We start from the raw sequence: 16,957 nt of genomic DNA, 5'->3' as shown, positions 1-16,957 counted from the left end.
ACTTCGCCTCCTCATCCAGACCCACAACACCTGATCCACTATTCCCCCAATGTCCTCCATGCCAGAGATCCTTACAAAGCCCTGATGACACGTGGGGGTACACGGACTACTGCGGTGTTCCCAGACCCGGCAGCACTTCCAATACTTTTATTCACCTCTAACAATAGCTCCCTATAAACTTTTTTCCACTGCCACACACTTTTCAGACCCTTTTTCGCCAAAACAAACTAACTAACTCTAAATATGTTTTCCAGAATTTTTGCTGACTTTGCTGTCCGCTGATCCAACATGGGGACCGTTTCAAAAAATCTGACGCAGCTCACGTTTTCAAACAACCAATCAGCATGCATCTTTGGTGTCCGCGGACACTAGGCTACCCTATGATTGGTCCAGAGGTGTCCGGGGGACTCCGAATCAGGAAATGAGTTGGCGGACCAGACCCAGATATCACTTTTTTTTACCTCCTTTTTTGCCATTAAAAAAAAAAAAACTACTGGACAGATTTACACCAAATTTACAAAAGTACACATTCGGTACGAGCACTTTTTTTCCCATTGTGTCTATGAGGATTTTAAAAATGTTGGAATCCTCCTATAACTTTGCCTCCCGTTGACGAAACTGCACCAAACTTTGCAGAATCACTCCGAGGTGGCCATATACTATGTCTGCAACATTTGATGAGGATGTGTCTAAAAAGTTGGGCAACGTTATAAGCCACCCAAAAAGTGCTCTCTCTATGAGTTGAGCAACTTAACCATAACTACAGGGCAGCTACTGCAAGCCCAGTAATTTAAAAAAAACTGCAAAGAAAGATGGCCAGCTTCAGGGAGCTAGTCTCTTCACTATTTCTATTGCTGAGGCACGGGTGTTTAGGATGAAGAGCAAGGCATTCGAGTGGGTGCCAAACAGATACGCGGGCTGTTGAAAAGTGGGAATGTGCTGTTCAGTGTGCAGGATTCTGTGACAAGTGGGGCGAGGGGAAGTGCGAGCCTATGGAACTGGCCCGGACCAACCGGAGACATGTGGCCAGTTTTCACTCATGACCATTGTCAATTTATTGGCTGGCGCCTCAGTGAGTGGTGCCAATATGAGGTGGAACAACAGCAGCATTTGCCAAATGGAAAATCTACAATAATGTGCCTTGGCAAAGCCCATCTCTCTGGCGTTGCGAATGCAGATGCTAAGCCTTATGTCCCCTCTAGGGGTTTTACAAACTTAACATCCACATTTACAAAGCCATTCCCATTGGCATTGCCAATCCGTGTTCGTTTTGGAACATCTAGCAAAGAGCATGTGTTATGCACGACTTGTGGTTGCCCATTTTCGAACGGGCACTGCTCTCGGCGATCCCCAGGATGTGTTTTGCAGCCTCCTCTCCTGAGTGGGAAAACTCAGCAGCAGAAGCTGTTCATTCCCCTCTCTCTCTCTTTTAAGTATGGGTTGAATAGGTTTCTCGGCTGTAATGCTGCGTGCCTGTGCCAAGCATTTTTTTTAAAAGGTACTGTAAGTCTCTCGGCATGGCATGCAACTCACAGCGAACACGTTTATTTTTCTAAAACTCTTCCTGCAGCGTGAGTGCTGCCGCTCCTCCCTCTGTGATTCATTATACATTAGGCACGTCACCATGCCACGGCCACACCTGAAATAGCCCTCAGTGACAGAGTGTCAGGTTTCTGAAATGCTGGCTCAGAAGGCGAGGCGAGCTGAAGAGCGCCGAGCAGGCTGAGAAATGCATGCGGGCATTCGCTGAAATCCTTTTCTCTGGCCAGTAATTGGCAATGCAAACCTTCAGAAATTGCTCTACCAAAACCTCGCCTATTTATTCTCGAACTGAACAAGAAGCACCTGTAGCGCGTTGAATGCCCAGTGCTTACTACAAGTCCCATCTCCTCTGTACGCGTCCAGTGAGCTCGCCCTCTCTGCCTCACGATTCAGACTGCAGGGTCAGGAAAGGTCCCTGGAGTGCCGGGGCACGCCTCGGCGCTCAGCTCGTTTCTCGACCGCTTCGCTTCCTGCGGACTGGGCAAGCGCTGACCTTCAGCCGCCTGTTGCCGCTTTGCTTCGCCTCGAACACTTGCCAGTCGCGCAGGGTCTCCAGAGGGCGTTCGCCCTGCACAGCCTTTTCTTCACAGTGCTGCTTTTTTTTTTTTGTCAGATTCTGTCCGAGGAGGTGTTGCCGCTGCACCTGTTCAAGTAGATTTCAACAATTCCGATACAGCCGGCAGGAAGTCACTCACTCAGCTGATGGAAGAGGCGGTTATCAGGTTACCTTCCGTAGTGAGCTATTCGCCTGGTTACGTTATCTCTTCTTGACTTGCCGGGACGCAATGCATCCAGAGAAGACGCGTCTGCCTTTCTAAAGAGTGGTCCCCAGGTGTGAAGGTTGCCCATGGACATGCCTTCGTATTCCCAGCTCAGTCTCTTACTGGCCGCCTGGATAGGATGGGGGGTGCTACTCCAGCACACCGCGGCGGCCTCGGATGCTGCCCTCAGTTCCTTGGGCATGGGGGCCAGCACTGTCCCCGAAAGTGTCAGCCGAAATATGGTGACCACAAGTTCCCACGGGGAAGAGCTGAGGCTGCCAGTATTCACTTTGGATTACCCGCATGTGCAGATCCCCTTTGAGATCACCCTGTGGATACTTCTGGCATCTTTGGCCAAAATAGGTGAGTGACAATATCCCTGGGCTCCTTTGCATTTGCAGTCTGAAAGATGTGAATTAAATGTATCATAGGTTTGCACTAATAGGGGCAGACTGAAGCTGCCACGTACTGTGCCACAAGACAGAAAATAAGGATATTTCCGACCACCTGTAATTAGAAACTAAATGCATCTGCACTCTGCACTTGGCAAATGCAAAATGGGTGGCGCTGAAGGAGTGTCAGTGGCATAGCAGCTAAAATGAGAGGCACACCGTCACCCACAAATAGTGTAACCTGAACTTCAAAAAAGAAGACAAAAAACCTGATCTGGTGGAATTGTGCCCTTGTTCCAACCCGGTGGCATTCAGTTGTACCATCTGGACAAAGCAGCAGGAACAACAGCCTCTTTCCCCACAAAAGTAGTTCCCCTCCCCTACACGGTGACACTTATTTCAGGTAACCCACACTCTGAGGAAGTTCATGTGGCACTGGGGGATGTGTGCGAACTTTGTCCCTGCAATTTATATCATCATCGTTCCTGTCGTCATTGTTTACAAAACATGTCCATAGTGATCTTCTAATATCTCATAAGGCAGCTTTTAATGCACACACATGAACAGAAATTGCTTCCCAGGAGGAGAGAACCACAAGCCAATGCATTTCGTACTGCCGATGCTTCGTCAGGGAAATAGCTGTCCTGGGATGGACAACATCAAAGCATTTTGTGCATTGTGGAAGTTCCTTCCTATATACATTTGACAAACTCAATATGGCCGTTTGTTTAACTTTCAGGTAAAACAATGGCCAAACATGTTTCTTAATTGGTGTCTTTCCATGCAAATTGAATGTCCAGGGACTGCAACGGCTCACTTGTTTGTTTCTTTTGGAATTAGGCCCATTTGCACGTGCCAAGTGTGTTAGGTGCCAATTGTTCTTGCCGCCTATGAGATTCTTTGAGAATTATCAAGAATGTGCCCGTTGATTGTGGACAAGAGTGCACAGTTTCACCTACCCCAATTGGCCTTTGGAAATTGATGTCTTTGAGATTTGGGACCATGCACCTTTTTCTACGGCACCATAAGATCACTAAGATGGTGTCTTTGTAACATAACACAACCTAGGCACGTCTGATTCTTACACAGCATCACTCCTCACTTTTGAGGCTGTTTGCTGAATGTGCCCCATTTTGAACTGATAGAGATTGGCCATGCATTTGCAATCAGGCCAGTGTTTAGGCTGGCAAGAGCAGGTGCAAAACAGCCTCAACGCATCTTTGTCATGTTCATGAGCTGGGCTGCTGAAAAACTGCCTGTTCAAACAGCACTGGGCTTGTATATTCAGCACTGCGAAAACTCCATGTGCAGTCAACCCTCGTGTCGTTCAGCGACTCTGAAGAACTCTTCCGACTCCACGCAACACCCCCACACCCCCTCCTCCCCCCGTGTGATCCTCGTAAAATCAGTAGAGTGTGCACAATGCGACACACAGAGAAAAGAGGAGGGGGTTTTCGTGAACATCGCATTACGATCCTTGACTGAGGATATCTAGGCCCACTTTAATGTGCGACGAATCACAGCTTTAAGAAATTACAAGCAGTAACAAATCGGTTGATTATTGTGCCTCCAGTTTGGTTGTTGGACAAATGGTTGCACATTTTTCGCTAATTGTGCAGCAATTATATGTGGGTGGTGGGTAAAGGGGCATAATCTATGTAAATGGCATAGGGGGGAGGATGTAGGGGTTTCCCCCGCATATATATGCAACAAAATGTACTTATCAAAAATAAATTGTGACCAATTCTCCAAGGACCATAAAGATTTGCAGTAATCAACCCAAACCGTATCGATTTAACATAAAGTTGTTTTTTTTCAATCAGTGCCACTTAATGACACTTTTATCCTCTTAACTGATTATTTTGTGTTCAGCCCCATTAAACGAGCCTGTGTTTCATTCAGAGATATTACATATTAAACACTCCTAAATGCTTCTTTTTGGATTCCATTTTGAGGACAGAGCGGGAGAGAGTAAAAGATATATTTCAATTTGTTTCTGTCCATTATTGGGCTGCCCTGTTGTTTAGTTCCCCTGAACTTCACCAGAACTGTTAGGGCTGAGTGCATGTTGTGGTAAATGAAAGATCAACTGGTAGGCTCTTCACTGATCAAACTCTGCCACCCCCCTGTCACTCCGTGGCAGCGGCATGATTGGGGCAGACCGAGTACTTATTGAAAGCCCACAAGTGGTAAGTATGCCACTACAAACACAGACACGGTGGACATCTTTGAGGGTCGACTGTGCTGCATCCTAGCATGCATTTCTTTAAAACAATATTTAAATCAGATTACTAAAAATACCCACAGCATGCACTTTTCAAACGGGGCAAACTTTATAGAAAACATGTCAGAGAAATGTCTTGCTGACTTATAACTTTTACATTTTGGTTGCACAGCTTTTTGGGCAACAGTACCTTAAAAATATACTTGGTGGATGGACAAGCAGGTAGCACATTATCCTTATGATAATAAAGGATGGAAGGCTAGGGGTCCCAAAAGATTCTTCAACAACCTCTTTACCACCCTGTCAACAGTAGCAGTTTCACTCAATAAACACTTTCCATAAAGTTCCTGTTAGGAAAGATTTTCATTTATGGGTCATTTTCCCTCCAGTTGTGAACCCCTGAGTGTTTTGTTTTTGTCTGTCCATCCTAGCCTGACTTTTACCAGTGGAGCCCAGCCTTCTGCTGTACTACGCTGGGCTTTTTCTCATTTTGTTATGGGGAAACTAACATACCCTTCAGACTGTCAGTACTGGGAGACTTTGTTTCCCTTAATCTTTCACTTTGTGCAACATTTTACAAGTGCACAATCTACATTCCAGTACAGTGTGCTGGGAACTCTTTTTCATTTTGAAGGCCCTATAAACCCTCAAAGAATTTTTGGTGAATGCACAAGTGTGTCCAGGGGAGAGCTGGTGGCAGCAGTTAGATGTGAAACATTGTTTACTCTTTTCTATGGTGGAAACCGTGTTTACTGCGTTTGGCCCAGGACAGTGCCTAAAATGACCATTCTACGAAGTTCTTTATTCTGTCCTTTGGCCATTTTGTTCCTTTACCTTCCCCAGGTCGTGCAGACCTGGGAAATTCCTTATTTGGTCATGCAGACCCCCACACAAACCGTAGCTTTTGCGGGCTTCTGCATGTCTTGAATGTGTGCGCCCAGAATGTGGGCTGGAGCTGTCCAGTGCTACTACACATCCTGGCTGCCAGGATGTCCGGTGTGCTGGAATGACTGGGTCCACCATGGTCTATTATTGGCCCACGTCTGGGATGGTTGAATGTGAGCAGATCTCCTATTGGTTTCTCTTCATTTTTGCGCAAAATTGATTTTGGATAAGAGAAGGCACTCTAAATCTATTCCAGGTTGATCTTTGAGTTCACACCAAAATCAGTAAAGAGGCCAAGTATCCTGAACCGAAGAAGCAGATCTGTGGAACCGCTGGTGACCCGCTGGAAGGTTTGGCACCCTGACCCCACGGTTGTACCATTGGAGACCATGTTTCTCACCAACCATAGAAGGCCTGCAAGGGTGAGTTGATCCGTTAGAGTAGTGGGACTAACTACTCTTGGCACTTCCTGCTTAATCTGCAAACGAGCCCCTTCGGAAGTGTTCCTAGACTGCCCAGTGAACTGACCAGCTTGTACAGGACCTTTGTCTTGGACTGCCGCCGTCTCGAGTTTCGACATGAGCTTTTTGGAACCATGAGCTCTTGGTAGAAGGCAGTCTCCTGATGAGTTTCGTACACCTAGCATTCCTAGGTCTGAAATTAGGAGAGTCTGCCTGAACCCAAACCTACGCGGTTCCCATGTCACCCCGCGGTGGTGCCAAACTTAATGGGTGCCTTGCTACTGTGCCCCCATGTACCCTAAAATGAGCTGCAGTGGAAATGGCCCGATCCCTTCACCAGAAGTGGAGAAATCGCCACTGTCCCACCACGGACATGGTCCCAGAATGCAGTCCCTGAAAGCCAGAGAGACACGAAACTGTGGGATTCTGACCTGCTAGCGAACCGGACTAGACAGGCGAAGTATGGTCTGGACTGCGTCGATGGTCGGTAAGTACTTGCAACCCTTACTGGTGGCCTCTGACGCATCCATAGACTTTTACGCAAAAGTGTCCCCCAAGGGCCACTCTCCAGTGTAAGGTAGCCTGTGGTACCATCCAATTCCTGGAAATTGCTTTGCCCTCTTGTGGAGACCCTCCTTGAATAATGGAACGTTATTCATCATCACCTCACCCGCCTTCCTGGGCCACTACAGCCCCTTGAAGAGATCGGTTTTGTACTTATCTGCACAAACGAGTGCTCCGGCACTGAATTAACTTTTGAGTACAAGGCTCCACACTTCATAGAGACTGGACCACCTATTAGTTAGTGTTTGAGTTGTTGAGGGACTGCCCAAAGTATATTTGCACTGTATGACTCCTTTCTGTTGCAGGTTGTGTGTCTCTACTAGTTGAATATTACTTTAGACTAATAGTTACTGTATATATGTTTCCTAGTATAGTGTTGTGCTAGTTTTGGTAATATTGCTTAGTTTCATCTTGTTTTTGAGTTAAAAGGCCTTTGATAAATGTATATGTATTTTCGATATATACACCTAACTGACAGTATTTTGTGGTGTTGTTTGCTGTGTTTGCTCATTGTGGACTTGCAATCACCCTCACCCCTTCTGACACCTGGACTTGACCACTACCAATGCTAACATGATTAGACTGGCTTGTCCAAAAGGTTACCCTGTTCCAAGAAACAAGGCTGGCCTTCTGAACCCCTCCCCACCAGGCCAGAGTTCAGAAATCCATCTTAACAAGTTCCCTCTACATACAGCAGCACTATACCAACATATATGGGCATTCAACACTAACAACATAGGCCATATCACAGACGGATTGGGGTTGAAACTGCGAGGTAGGAATGTTCGAGGGAGAAAAGACCAAAGATAATTTTTTTGAAAATAACCTTTGGTCTTTTCTCCCCTGAACATTTCTGACTTGGCCCACACTCCTAGCTATACCCCTACCCACACCGTAGCTATGCCCCCACCCACACCGTAGCTATTCCCCCACCCACAACCCTAGCCACACCCCCACCCACCCCCCTACCACACACCCAAAACACCCACATCCCCACCCCCTACTTACCTTTCTTCCAACTCGCTGGGTCCTGCAACGCCTGTTCCCTTTCACTTCCATGATCGGGAACCGCCGCCGCAGAGTGCTTTCCTTTTCTTTTCTTTTTTTTGGACAGTGGCGGAGTTTTCCCCAGCAACCCTCGCTCACAATATAGTGAGCAAGGGTGCAGTGGACACCCCCTCAGCCCTTTTTTTTGTTTTTTATTTTTTTTGTTGGGGTGGCTGCGGGGGACACCCCCACTCACAATATTCACGATATAGTTAGCAATGGTGCGGGGGACACAACCCCGCAGCCCCCTGAACTGAATTAGTGATTTGGTTGAACTTTTCGGTCATTCAGATTTTTCGAACGGCCGGATTTTGGCTAAATCATGCATTCAGCCCTACCATTGGGTACTAACAGGTTTTATGGCAATACCTGAAGGGTCCATCTGTGTATTAGCTTAGCATGGTTCTGGTCCCTTGGACACTTGTGTTTCTTTGCTACTGATTTGTGACAATGTTTGTTTTGGTGTGTCTGAAACGATTATAATTTGTGATGTGATAACCTTTATGGCTTTGACCCGATATAAAGTTGAGTGAGCAAATAAGATAAAGGGTGCTCATTGTTGTTTATATTAAATACCCCGCTCCCAATAAAAAGTACTATTGAGCATGAGTAAGCAGAGATACTACTTTCATCAAAAATAACATTAACTGCCAAATGTGTTATAGGTAAAGCGGCAACTCTGTCCTTTACAGAGTCACCCCTCCTTCCCGACCACATCATTGAAAGCTGCCCAGCCTGCCACAGCCCATTTCATCACAAGACTGATGAGGTACGACCACTTTGGAACCTACTCTCAGAGAGATACACGCGTTATCCCAACACGCCCCCATCACCTTCAAAAACGGCCATCACACAAAATGCAATGATAAACAAAGTTCCATCTTATTAGGGGGATCAATTCCCCATCTGTACATGGCTCCACAACATTAGAAGCCACAAAGTCACTAGACTAGAATCTAAGGGCCTGATTTTGCATAAGGTGCAGCGAGCGTGGTAAACAACTCGCCTTTTCTTGACGTCCAGATACCACTCTTATTCTCAGGGGGTCCTGGGCGTCAGCACAGAGCACAATACTGCTGTGTCACAAACCACCTGGATTCTGCCTGTTTTTGGGATTAATGGGCAGATTGCTGGGTTTCGGCAGAATTTTCATTGAATTGCATGAAATTCACAATTTTACTAAAGTGTTGCTGACAACAACTCTTGCTGGCACCAGAAAATTTCAGATAAGTACATATTTGTAAGTGTATATTTATATTAAGATTTGACAAATTTCGATACATTCTTTGGACTGTTACCAACCAGTTATAAGTATTTTGGATGTGGGAGGGGGAGTCCTTTCCTGGATGCAGGTGGCATCTGCAGTTGTTCGTTTTGCCTCGAGAGGGAGGTGGGTGGCCTTTCCTTTGTTCCCTGGTCATACTCTGCCACAATAGACAAAGTGCAATAGATGGACCACCACCTGAGAAGGTAGCGTTATTTACCCAACAATTTAGCTTGGTCCAATAGCAAGCGAGTAGAGCACATAGAGCACGTGCTTTGACATCTGTACAGAGCCTGCTGTCACAGGTTCGAATCCCAGCAGTGCCAAACAACCTTTCATCCTTCCGAGGTCGATAAATGAGCACCACACACCGTGAGTAATAAAGCAGCGCTCAGATACCCAAGGGTTCATAGCGCTATATAAATGCTAAATTATTATTATTAATTTAACACTGTTGTTAATGTAGAGCAGTGACACCAGAATCCACATGCAAATGACAGGTTTGAGGAACTGTCGGTTGCCATGTTGGTTTCCAGCCAGTACTGGCAACAGGCACACAGGTTCCTGAATTGGTGCATTGTGTACTCTCTCTGCGAAATCCAACACCATCAGAATAGGTGTTAATTGCCAAAAATGTTGTAGACCATAAACTGACATTTTCGGTAACTAGCACCTAGCCGAGAATCGGGCCCTGATAGGCGCAAGTAGGAAATAGGCCTTCTTCTTCTAGGTAGTTAGACTCTTGAATAAGAAACCAAAGCACATCGGATTAGCATCATCTCTTCTGCCCTTCACCAAGGAGCTGAAGACCGTGCCTTTCAAGGAAGACAATGTGACCTGTTTACCCCAGCTAGCACCGTTTGCACAGCAGCCTCCCCCTGTTCTTCCCATGCTTCTAGCCCTATATGATATGATATGGCATTTGTAACGTGCCTATACACAAGTGTTTCAAGGCGTGATGAGGTGAGGAAGGGGGAGCAGAGGGAGGACAGAGACAACAATCTTACTAGGCCAAGTGACATTGAGATTGTGCAAGTGCAGGCTAGGGGGGAGGGGGAAAGTGCCAGGGGAAAGGGGAGGGGTGCAGTGCTGTTCATGGGATCAAAATAATAACAAGAAGTGTGGCCCGCAGGTGGCAGGTGCAAGGGTAAGTGCAGACAACAGGTGTCCAAAAGTGCAGGTGAGGGACTGTAGGGTTACAGATGCAGACCCAAGTGCAAGGGTTTCTGGGAGGCAGTGCGGATGTGCAACTGGGCGGGAAGGGAACTGGACTTGAACCAGAGGGTATTCAGGTGACCAGTGCAGTATCAGCCAGGAGTTTGGCAGGGGAGAGGAAGAGAGAAGGCAGAAGCAAAGAGGACGGTCTTGAGATGCTTCCAGAACCGGAGATGGTTCTCCTCAAGTTTCAGAGAGGCAGGGAGGCCTCAGCCAAAGAAAGAGATTAACCATCAACTCTTTGCTTGGAGAAGCGACTGACCCAGGAGGCGGAGGAGCGAAGAGCTCGAGTATGAAGGTATTTGCGAAGAATTTGCGAAGAGAGAGTTGGAGGTATTGAGGACCCAGGCCCCAGAAGGCCTTGTGGACAATGCAGAGGGTCTTGAACTTAATCCTTGCAGCCACTGGGAGCCAATGCAGAGATTTCAGTGCTGGAGAGATATGATCCCTGTGTTCTTCCCGACCACAGCATTGCTTTAGATCTAAGTTTGAATTATATAAAAAATCAACCATACAACGGGTCTCAGGAAAAGGTACATTGGAAAGTGAATAGGAGCAATTCAAAGAGAAGCTTTTTGCAGTACATTCAAAACGGGGACCTGAGCATTTCTAGGGGGGTGTTCACTAGGGTTTATTGTGTTGTCTGTAATCTTTGTATTAGTATTTTCTTACCAATGCAATATTTTGAAAGGTATACAATAGCATTGACTTTCATATCCAAGACTAATGTTTTATAGCCACCTAACACCCATACGTGGGGCTGGGCGTCCACTTTGACATATAAGGGATTGACATGATAAAATGTTCAACACAAGATACATGCATTTCTGTCCCAGCGAATGGGATACAACTGCATCTGGGATAACACTGGTTTACTCTGCTGCTGTCCACAGAAAAAAAAGAACAGAGGACTCATACATGACGCTTCTATTCATTGTGCTTCACCCTGAGTGTTCCACATAACATACTTGGCTTTTCGTTGCATGGAAAGCACACCCCATTTGTAAACTCAGGACATGCTTTTGTTAAATATGGAAACTATTCCTCCAGGCCTTGTAGTGTGCAACCCTGCTTTGTGATTACAAAGAGTCAGACTGTAGGCATAACGGATTTGCACATTCTCGCCCCTTTATGAATAACCTGAAACCTTTTTTCCCAAACTAGGAAATGCGCTATCAGATCTTTTCAGTTGAGGGAAAGAAAGTTTCTCATACAACAGTGCAACATTTCTACATTGTAGTACTGGTGTCTTCAGTCGCACAGAGTGTAGGGGCTGGGATAGGCCTCAGGAAGCGTACTCGAGTAGCCATCGAAGTTGTGCCCACTGAAGAAGGGTACCTTTGCAGTAAGGGCCGATATGGAGCAAACTTCACACATCCGCACCATAACTGCAGACTGTGGCTGATGAAGGCTCTTTCGTGGAATTAGCTGAAGGGCTGATTTGAGTGAACATGTTTAACGTATGTAAAAATGCTCTAGGTGGGAACTGAAGAGGTTGCAACCCAAAGCTGGATGTATGACTCTTGCATAGATGCAGCAGTTTTCCCCAAATGAGTACCCTTTTAGGCACCAAACCTCGGGGAGGCTGTGGCAAAGGCTGTGTGACAAAGACACTACCTCCTAGGCTGTTGCCCACACTGTCTTTCGCAGGGATCAGAGGAGATTGCTTTCACACTTCAAAGTTAGCACAGCTATGAAGGGTACCATTTTCTAACTGACATGAGTGTGTACAAGATGGGACAGTCTACACTTCTTTCTTCAGCATTACTTCATGTATGGCTCTGCAGGGTGCCTGGACACTATTGTTGCCCTTACACTATTATGGATCAATGATATGTGTTTCAGGGTCAGTGCTCAATTAACTGCCAGACTAAAATTGTACCTCCCAAAAACTATGCCTGACATTTGGGACTGGTGAATGTTTGAAACATCATGGTTCACGTACCCTCTCAACACTGTTCTCATGTCTCTGTTTTCTCTAAAGCCTGTGTAAGTGGATATTAGTGCCACGATGCCTCGGGGCCTCTGTGCGTTACATTCAAATACATAAATAAGTCAGGGCTTCAAGGAGCTGGCCGTTCAGGATTTATATAAATGACCCACAATTTAAGCTATACAAATGTAGCATCTATTACTTACTGAAATGCAATGAGTAATATACGGTGCAAACTGCCAAACACAAAGGTGAAAGAATGATATCCTGTAAAGGCATTTTCAGTTATGCACTATCATTAGAAAGTATTCATAGTACAGTTGAAGTAAACTCCAGGAAAAAGCTGGACACTTTCTCAAGAGGCAGATTATATTATAACTGAGACCAGAGTAAGATTGACACGAAACAGTAAGATCTGATAAATCACGTAAAGGGAATTTAAACTCTGGGTTCATCTTAACCTTCCTCCCCTCAAATGATCAGTTACTCTCCTCAGGAGCAAATCCGAACCCTTCACTACCTTGCAGCTGTTGCAAACTGAAAACATCACGACAGTGTAGAATGTCAGGTAACTCACAAAAAAGGGGCTGCAGTCTGCCAATACCGAATAGCTGCGCCACCTACAAATGATGGGCAGGCTTAACACAGATAATACTTTGTTGGTGTCCTTTCTTTCTTTTCAGTGACCTAAGAGAAACTTGAAAGCAGGCTGCAAGGTGGCTGAGGCCAGTAAGAAAATGTGTTGCCTGCCATTTTGCATGTTTCTGTCACTGATATGCAGTTTGTGACGAATAAACCTCCGGGGCACCAGTGGTCCATGGATGAATATCGTTTCTAAACCATCAATCACCCTCGCACATCCAGTACACCAGAAGGGATGTGAACAGATTGGAAACACAAGTAAATTATAAACCTCCTTGTCCAATTTTGGTAACGTGGAGGGAACGTCAGGCTTATCTCCATAAGGTTGTGGATCGTTGGTTAGTTGAAACACAGTGAAAATACAATTATCACCCAATGATAAAAGATACTGTACAGTCAAGGTTGCATAAATATCTACTTTATTATTATTATTATTACAAAAGACAGTTCTAGCACAATACAAAATAAAACCCACCCTGTAAAGGAACACAGAGGTCAGACAGTTTCATGAAGGAAAGGGATGCACTCTGGATACTGACAGGAGACTAGTTGGTAAAGCAATCAGTCTTACCAGTTCAAGTTTATTTGGTTCCAGCACCAAGGGAGAAAGGGGTTGTAAATGTCACTAGGGTCCTCCGGAGAAGGAGCAGGGGGACAGAACCACAATATACCTGGTGCTTGAGATGATTTTGAGGCTGGACAGCATTGAGTCGGTTCCAGGATGCTTTGCAGCCCCTCCAACAGAGTTCAGGACAGGAGACAGCTGCAGGTATCAGGCAGCAAGCAGTTCGGCAAGCGAGGCTGGATGGACAGTTGCAGACACAGTTACACAGCGGCTCAGGGTCAAGAATCGCTGTCTCTGTGCTGGTTGGCATGTCTCGAAAGCTGGTCGAGTCATCTCAGAGGTCTTTCATGACTGGAGCGTGACAACACTTAGTGGTGCAGCCCATTGCGGTTTCGAGGGATCGACTGTCTCGAAAATGTCCTTAAAAGATAGATGCTGATTGATGCTTGTTGTGGCACTCTTCGTAGCTTCTTCGCAGGGCTCGTATCGTCCTTTAAGGTGGACGGCCCAAAGGTGAGGACAGCGTTTGCAGGCAACGGTCTTGTCCTTTATTCAGAGACTCTCTGGCACTTCCCACCTAGGAAGCTTGCTGGCAGAACCTAGCAGGGCATGCTGTGTGCTGGCTGGGTACTGGTTCTGGAGCTGATGGATGGGTCCTCTGAGTCTGGTATCTCCCTCTGTTCCCTGGGAGATGTTTAGAGGAGGGATATTGGTTATCTCATGGAAATCCTGGCCTTCTTTCACTGGCAGAAGCAATAAGGCAGACTGTACCTTCAGCCAGGGTCCAAATGAGTCCTTCTTCTTACTCCTTTCAAAGTCGTCAGATGATCTGCTAAGTGAGCGGCGCAGCCCTTTTTTAAAGCCAAATGGGCCCCAGTGATTGATGCAGGCTAAGCCTACCTTAAGGAACTAATCCTGGGTCCCCACCAACAATCTTCTGTTATGTGTGAGGTTAGGACCAGAGTACTCTGCAACAGGAAAGTTAAGGGCTTACAACATGTATTCCTAAGTCCCCCCATCTTGATGTCTTTTGTAGATCAAAGTGTTTCTCTGGTTATCTAACCCCTCTGTCTGTGACTCTTGATCAAAGTGCAGGTCTCCCTTGAAGTTTGTGATGAGAGCAGACTTCCCGTCTCCCTTAAATCACATACTTCTTCCCTCTGAAAAGGGTCCTCTCTGCATCGGTTTCCTGCATTAAATAATGGGCCCAGACATGCCATTCAGTGCCTTTCAGACAAAGGGATGGGAGCTAGGTTCAAGTTGACCCATTGCATACCCAAGAGGTGTTAGTATTGCCTCCCCTTTGTCTGCTCTGCAACCAAGTCTGTCAGAGACCTGTTCCAATTAGCTCTTATCAGTATGCACTGCCACCAGCAGATTTAGACAAAAGAGAGGCAGATCCATGGAGCCTTTGATATTTTAATTAGGCTGGCCATGGCCAGAGGAGGATGGTGAATTCCCCCTTCTTGAGATGCTTTCATGTACCCGTGGCTGTCACATGCCAGAAGAACATGACAGGGAGGACTGTGCCTGTAGGCTGTGTCCCCCCGGAGTACATTTGACTATGGGTTTGTTGTGCAGTGAGCAGAGGAACATGTGTGTGGAATAGCCCCACACATTTTCTGAGGTTGATCTCCCATCATTCATTTTTAATTACAAAACTTCAAAAAAGGGCAAGCGAGTGCACACTCCCCATGTGGATGGTCTAATTCCTCACACAGTTGGATGTTCATAAGTGGCTTATCCCAATGAGTGCCCACTCTTAGCAAATACTGTATTCTCCAATGCTGGAAAGCAGAGGAGGGCTAAGCACATTTCTGCTAGCATCAGGCCAAAGTCCTTGGAGTCCACTGAGCCCCTGAAGCACCAATGAAGCTTGGGGGTTGATAGTATGACTAAAGATTAGGAACTGCAACAGCGCTGTGAGCTCCTGGAACCCATCAGAGATTGTAGGGTGTAGGCAGTTAAAAAAACATGTGAAGAGCTGACTATGCAGGCCTGGTGAGATTGAAAACACAAAGGGATTATCCCTGAAAAAGTCCCTCGATGAAGGGACAGAGAAGGTTAGGCGAAGTGTAACAGGAACCAAGCTGCCAAACCAGTTTTCCCTTTCCTCACTCTAGTAATACTTCCAACTCCCATTCAAAAGCCAACCTTCTAGATTTCACAGTATCAATACTGGCCCTGCCATAGTTGGAACTAGCAAAACCCTTGAAGGGGTTTGGGAAGGAGCCACATGAATGGTAATTTAATATCAGTTAATGTGAGCATACGTCCAATAATACATGTAATGCATGTTTAACCTGCCACATGTGAAACATATGGTCCTCCCCTTTGAGCACAACCTGTCAATCTTATACTAACTGTAAGTCAAAGTTTCAGAAATAAATTCAATGTTTAGCAGAAAGAGTCACAACCACAGATATGCAGCTCTTTCCTGGCAGAGCACTGCCTTGGTCAGGGGTATTTTGCTATTTGGAATAATAGTTGTGGATAGGGTTGTTTTCCCAGTACTTACTCCTCTTACTTTCCTGTACTGCATTGCAATTATATCTCCTTATTGTACAACGGACCATTGCATCACAGTTAGAGTTGGGCTATGTGCAACCCAGCACCTGTATGGAAACAAACATATCGGTAAAAGGAGCTTTGTGTCCATAGAAATGCCATTAACTGCCCTGACAAGAACAGGTTGAAGGAAAACTGAAGATGGCTTCAAATGTTTCCCTCGTCATGGCTGGAATTGAAGAACAGCTTGTTCAGAACTGTGCTCAGACAAATAAATCATCCTGTAAGTATATATTAAAAGGTGACAGTAGGCCTCATTCCAAGGTGGGAGGTAAGGGACTGGTGCCGGTAATCCCTTACCGGCCAATTCTGAGGTCCCTTAGCGGGAACCGTAAAGGACGTGTGGTCTGACCACAACCTAGAAAAAACACAACCTAGAAAATTGTTTAAACACCTCCTCAGGGTGCTTCTGGACAGCCAATATTCTAATTTTTGAATTGGCTGATCGATTCTAAACAGGTTTGTCTACATGTATGTGTCAGTAACAAAATTGTTTTTCTTAAATGAATACATTTTTTTGAAATAGACATCTGAAACCATGTTTCGGCAATTGTGCCGCCTGCTGGGCAGTGAAATCAAAAAATGGCCTTCCTCAGGGCAAGGAACAATGGGACCCCAGATTAACGGGGCAGAGCATGTAGGGAAACAAGCCAAAGTTAGCCTCAACGTCACAGCACCGACATGAAAGGGTAAGGCAGGGAAAACAGCCTCTTGTACTGGCGTGGCAAAACACGTGCTCCCAGAGGTTTTGCAAGTGAAGAGTTATAAATCAATTGGATGTGTATACAGGCAGCACCAATCTCCAGAAACATATTTGGATTCCCCCTACGACAACCCAGGGAACATCCTTTCCAGACACCAGCCTTCTTGAGATTGGCGCTGCCTGTACACACC

General features: G+C 46.0%; 1 protein-coding gene across 1 annotated transcript in view; it reads left to right on the top strand.

Annotated features, from left to right (window-relative positions):
- Nucleotides 1–1,676: 1,676 nt before the first annotated feature.
- The window catches only part of LOC138526326 (sodium/hydrogen exchanger 2-like), a 680,323-nt gene continuing 665,042 nt past the window's right edge, over nucleotides 1,677–16,957 (top strand). The window contains exon 1 of the mRNA XM_069636927.1: nucleotides 1,677–2,666. Within this exon, the coding sequence (XP_069493028.1) occupies nucleotides 2,390–2,666 (277 nt within the window). The 5' untranslated portion in view covers nucleotides 1,677–2,389. The remainder of the gene's footprint in view (nucleotides 2,667–16,957) is intronic.

The sequence above is a fragment of the Ambystoma mexicanum genome, chromosome 7p (assembly GCF_040938575.1).
Source record: "Ambystoma mexicanum isolate Mex_15411 chromosome 7p, UKY_AmexF1_1, whole genome shotgun sequence".
Taxonomy (NCBI): domain Eukaryota; kingdom Metazoa; phylum Chordata; class Amphibia; order Caudata; family Ambystomatidae; genus Ambystoma; species Ambystoma mexicanum.
Note: the sequence above shows the minus strand (reverse complement) of the source record. Positions and strands in the feature narration are given on the sequence as shown.